Raw genomic sequence first — 6,000 nt, forward strand, 5'->3', positions numbered from 1 at the left:
GTGACCCATTGCCTACTGGTTGTGGCCCTATTCTCCTAGAATGGAGTCCCAGGATAAAAAAAAAAAGTATTTTGATAAAGGAAATGCCCAGACAGATCAAGTCATGGATTCTTTGAAATAGTAAAGTAATATAAAGCTATGTAGGTTTCAATTCTTCAAGAGTATGCCATTTCAGTATGTAAGTATATTTTTCCACTGATGAAGACATCTTTCTCTCTATAATTTAGCAGCTGCTCTGAGGTTGGCCAACAAATTCATCCCTTTGCAGCAAGTCCACAGATGAAGCTCTCTGAGCTTATTAGGCTATCCTTGGGCACACAATAAACGCATAACCTATCAATAGACTTGAAATTTTTCCAACATAGATGGACCAGTCATCTCCACTGGCATAGACTTAGAGAAGTTAGATTCATCTTCATACATGAGGTTCTTGGACCCAGAGTGGGAAGCAAGACCTAACAGTTAATTGACTTTAGCCAAGAAGGTGTCTTGACAATATTAGTCAAAGACTAGAGCTGGAATCCCTGCAAGAGTCAAGAAGAAAAGGAAAGTAAATGATGGAAAAAGCTCAAAGATATGTCCACCCTGGTATTGGTCATTTTCTAGATGATGTCCTCAAGGATGGTGCTGCTTCTACAGATGCTACTATGACACATACACATACCTTTACTCTTTTGTGGTTTTCCAACTAATAAAGAGACATAAATAACGTAATACAAATTAGAATATGAGCTTTAAATAGATATAATGTACATCTAGATGTGTATTTTACATGTGTGTATACTTTATATGAGGGAAAGAATGCTTCCAGATGAGGGAGCCAGGAAATCTTCATGAAGAAGGTGCCATTTGAGTAGAATCACTGGATGTCAGAGCTGCTAGGGATGTTATTAATGATGTACATACTACCTATAAAGCACTTAAAGGTTTGCAAAGTTTTTCCTCAACCTCCAGTAACCTGAAAGGTAGGTAATATACAAGTATTATTTTACACATCCTCCAAATGGGTAAACTGAGGCCCAGAAAGTTTAAAATAATTTGTCCAAGATCATACAACAGAAAGAACAGTTTCCAAAGCTCAGAATTAGGACTTTTGACTACCAGGTGGGGATTATTCTAGTGCATCAGGCTGCTAAGCCCAGATTGTTCTTCTCCCTTACTTTACAGATGAGAAAACCCCAGTCTAGGAATAAAGTAGAATTGTGTCAGAGCTAAAAGTGGATCCCAGGTCTCCTGATGAGCAAATCTGTGCTCAAAAACACCATACTATCTCTTCTATTAAAAGGTAAAACATTTTAAATTGTTTTTCCTCTTTTACTCCTTTTTTAAGTCAAAAAGATTTTTTTTAATTCACCAAGTTTTCTATTACTACTTCTACTTTAGGTTTCTGAGCTGTAGGTGGAAGGAAATCTTGTTAGAAGAAAAGGACCCGCATTCCTGTAACCATAGAAGATAAAACGGATGGCAATCTGTGGCCCTTCGGCTTAGGTCTTTTGAGATAGCAGCCTTACTGCTTTTCTCCATGTTCTACACTGAACCTTCTCACCTTTTTTCTGAGGTGAGTTTTTATGTAACTGAAAGCACAGTTCACCTGTCAGGCTTTTATGGTTGTCCTGTCCACAACTGCAGAGGGCGCAGCGAGGCCTCTGGGACCAGCATCAGAGTGAAGAAGAGGTTTTATCCAACCCCAGGGAAGGATCCCAGTCAATTCCGCTAGACTCAGGGTTCCTGCAGCCCCCGACACTCACTCCCTCAAGTGAATCAAATACGTTGCTTATACATCTTGGAAGGGGAAAAGGGGAGGGCTAGGGAAGAGACCTTGGTTTTTAGTAGAATTCTCTCCTAAAACTTTGTGTGTTTGCTTCCCAGGAGTGCCAGAGGATCAGTCTTTGCTTGCCTTGTCTCTTTTTCAGGCATCTTTTTTTGAAACGGGGGTGTTCCCTCCCTTCTTCGGGACTCCTTCTTCACCAGCCTAGGAGCCCCGCATTCCACTCACTATTTGCGGCTTCTCCTCTTTTCGAACCTAGCAGGTTTTTTTTGAAGCTGGTTTCTCCCCTCTCGGGATAATACTTCTTTCCTCACTTCCCCCATTTTATGAGAATGCCGGTTTGGCAAGGGAGGGATAGACTAGAGCTAACTAGAAACCCAGGTTGAGAAATGTGCTCAAAAAAAGAGAAGAACCTTGCTCTATCGGCTGCGGTCCCCAACTGCCTCCAGGATAGGGGCTCCCAAGCTCGCTCTCCTCTGCGGGGACGCTAGATTTGACCAGGGGCCTGACAGGTCATTTCTCCTCCAGCCAGTTTTGCAGGCCTCAAAGCAAAAGGTTTCCGGCACTAGGAGGAAACAAGGGACTCCCTCACCGAGTATTTAGATCAATTCCACAGGCTTTATTTACCGCTACGGGCTCTAGACACAGGTGGGGAAAGGTCCCAGGTGAACCTGCCGAAAGCCAGGGAGTTAGAATGGAAAAATACAAGCGCCCCCGCCCGGGAAGTCCCTGAAGCAGCAGCGGCAAGACAACCTGCGGGGTCGGAATCCCATCTTTTTCCCGAGGGGTTCCTCCGAGCCTCCTCCAGCCCTGCCCCGCCTCTCCACTGCCTCCAGCCAGCACACCTGCGCGGGCAGGGGTGTGTGAGTAGGGGAAGACGGGTTAACCCAGGGTCCCTTCCCACCCCACCTACCCCTAGCCCCGGCCCTAGAACCCTTGCACTCTTTTCTGCTTGTCCTTGAACCCTAGCGCAGCTCACCCGGAACCTGGGGTTGTGGGAGCCGTGGAAGACGAAGGGAAAAGGGAAAGCTGGGTTTCCTCGGAGCAGCCACCGGGCTGCCCCGACGGCTCGGCTCACTCCAACCCGAAAAACCAAACGTGAAGAAAAGGTGGCAGGAAAATGCCTTTGCCATTAACCCCCTGTTGCCCCGAGCAGACGCGGAAGCCCTACTCCGAGTTCACAAACTAGGAAAAGAAAACAATAAAAAAAAAACCCTTCGCAGACGTTCCGGGCACTGGAAGCGAACCTTCAGAACTTCTCGGGCCGGCTCCCAGTCTCCCCCAAGCGGCCAGGAGCCACCCTCCCGGCGGGAGACTCGGAGCAGAGTAGCCGGCCAAGTGGCCGGGATTGGCGGTGACCTCAGCCCCAACGTATAGACTACTTACCCCGGTAACTGTTACCCGGCTTATAAAATTCCGGGTCCCCTTCTACCCGGAGGCTGAACTCATTGTAGCCCTCCCGGCGAGTGCCCTGGGCGCGTAGAATGCGACTGCAGTAGCCCTCGGACTTGAGGACTTTGTCCAGGGTCTCATCTGGGAACGCCAGCACCGTGAGAGCCGGCGCCAGGGTGAGGAGCGCCCAACAGAAGGTTAAAGAAGAAAGTCCCATCTTCGCAGGAGCCCCACAACTTTCTGCTCCTCGCCCTCGCCGCCGCTGAGGAAATGCCCACTGGAGAAAGCCGGGCAGAGGGGAGGCGATTGAGCAGGGCAGCGGCTTGTCAGCTCCAGCCTTGGAGGAAGAACCCCCCACCCCGCCCCTTCCCAAGGGAGCAGAGACCCCGAGAGGGGCGAGAAACTGTGGAGAGGAGCAGAGAAGGAGGAAGAAAAGAAGGGAGAAACAAAGAGAGGGAGAGAGCGAGAGAGCCAGCGGGGGAATGTTCCCTGCTCTCTAATCAGCTGCCGCCGGGTTGAGTGAGCTAGTGAGGGAGCGGAGGGGGGAGGGAGGCGGAGGCAGGAGGGCTGATTTTGCCCAGATCCCCAAGTGAAGCGCTGTTTTCTTTCAGAGCTAGTGATTAGCAGTTGTAATGTTTACTCTGCCCAGCGGTATTCCCAAGGTTTGGTGAAATAACAGAGCGCAGGAAGACACTGCTGCTGCCGCTGCCTCTGCTGCCTGTCTCCTAGACATCCAGCCAGGCTCAAGCCACGCTCACCATGTGAGCTGGGCTGACAGCATCGAAATTCATCCCTCGCCTTCCGGCCAAAGTCTGGTCACTGTGCGCCAACTGGACGGGATAGAGGGGGAGGGGAAGGGAGTAGAGGCCAGAATTTTAAAAGGTGTTAGGGGGCAGGGTGGTGGTTGTTATGGTCGTTCTAAAAGTTCAAAGAAGGGCCTGCTTTTCTTCTCAGTTGTGGGTAATTATCTTTAAACTTGCTTTCTCTTTTCCTCCCTCAATGCCCCACCCTCCAGTCAAATACTGATGGGGCCAGGATGCCCGGCTGTTGGGGCGGATTCCCCACTTAGGGGAGGGGTGAGAAGCAGCTTTAACGTTGAGGAATCCTGGCCAGGCCCTTTCGCTGGGGAAGCATAGAGAGCTGGGCCAATGGCTGGAGAGGTGCCAGTTAGAACACTGGGCATCAGGAGGAAGGAGATTGATCTCTCTCCACCCATTTCCCTAAATAGAGGAACCTGGTAAAGCAATAGTAAGAACCCACCTTCAAATAGCCCTTTAAGATCTGTCAAAGTACTTTCTAAATTCAAAGTTATGCAAACTTGGTCTAAGATTGGCATAGTTGCTAAGTTTGGTGAAGAGGTTTGGGAGAAAGTTCTAGCTGAGCCACTCTACCTTGTGACCCTTGCCACTAACTCATTCCACCATACATCCAACACAGAGGCTTGATTCTTCTGATATTTTATCCTATTACACAATCCTGGGGATGATGTTAGGGGAAATTGCGAGGTAGGCACAATGAATTCCAGCTGTGGGCATCAGTTGCCTTCAGGCTGCTTCCTGGCTCTCCCACTACACCTGGGTCCTCCAAGAATTTCTGTGCCTATCTTTATCCTACCCCTTCTCATGTATAATTAACCTTTTCTCTGTCTAGCTCCATATCATCCTGATGACTCCCATATTTCTATTGAAACACCTTTCCTTGACCACCCACCTCTCTTCTCCCTTTAAGCCATAGTTTTCTACTTTGCCAGATGTCTAGAATGAAGGAACTATATATCATTTATTTAACGACCAATTATTAAGCTAGCTAGCATCCTGCCTTAGGCCTTAATGATAAATTTTCTGGGTCACCTTTGAATCAGTCTAGGAGACCTTAACCCTGTGAAAGATATTTCACCACTTTATAAAGTTGTAACTAGTTGGGAGTTGAAACATTCTCCCAGGGCTACAATATGATGAAGAAGACTGTTTCCTTCCAGAGAAGAGACACTGCCTCCCCATGGTAAACACATTCCACTGCACTTCATCTCAAAGTCTCACAGCCTGAACTGCCATGTCACAGTCACAGCTAGCCTCCCTTTTTTCCTAGGATGGCCTTTATGATGCCCCTCTTCACATCCAACCACTGGGGGTGCCAATGTCCAACAAAGTATGACTGAATCACGATAAAAACTTTCCTCTATACCAACCATACTCCCCCACTACTCATCTCTGATTGCCCGAAGTTAAAATACTCCTGATTAGGGCTCTACTTTCTAAACCCCCATTCTACCCTAATTCAAAGCACTGAATTGGCACCCTGGGCTCAAACATCTCTTATGCCCATTCTTTCCCATACCTGCCCTTCTGCCAATGTCACAGTAGTTAGATATCTGAATCTGGAATCCACCCTTTCCCTTTTTATTCCAGGACCACAATACTAAGTTTACTAGACTTGAGAGAGAGAGAGAAAGAGACTATTCAAATTCAGAAATAATATACCAGAGAAAGGCTGTTAAAAGTACAGTGTATGTATATATATGTTTAAAACTTGGGTCAGGTAGTACCCAAACTAGGTGGTCAAACTCTTCTCTTGGTTAGCAACCCACCAAATAGCTTTCAATCTGGTCCCTTTCTAAACCCAAAGGAAGAAATAATCTCATGTCCCAGAACACCTATATACAGATTTTTCAATTTGTCTATGTGGGCAGGTTAGATCAAGATCACTTGCCAGATCCATAATCCTATAGGCTTCTGGGTCTTCTTTCCACATTTTAAATCTTTGGCTATCTAACACATACTTTCTCTCTCTCTCTCTCTCTCTCTCTCTCTCTCTCTCTCTCTCTCTCTCTCTCTCTCTCT

The 6,000-nt window shown here is 47.4% G+C and overlaps 1 protein-coding gene across 1 annotated transcript in view; it reads right to left on the bottom strand.

Annotated features, from left to right (window-relative positions):
- Window positions 1-3,377, bottom strand: part of SPON1 (spondin 1) — a 401,779-nt gene extending 398,402 nt beyond the window's left edge. Inside the window, exon 1 of the mRNA XM_044680980.1 lies at window positions 3,155-3,377. Within this exon, the coding sequence (XP_044536915.1) occupies window positions 3,155-3,377 (223 nt within the window). The remainder of the gene's footprint in view (window positions 1-3,154) is intronic.
- Between the last annotated feature and the right edge of the window lie 2,623 nt (window positions 3,378-6,000).

This window comes from Gracilinanus agilis, chromosome 6 (assembly GCF_016433145.1).
Source record: "Gracilinanus agilis isolate LMUSP501 chromosome 6, AgileGrace, whole genome shotgun sequence".
Taxonomy (NCBI): Eukaryota; Metazoa; Chordata; class Mammalia; order Didelphimorphia; family Didelphidae; genus Gracilinanus; species Gracilinanus agilis.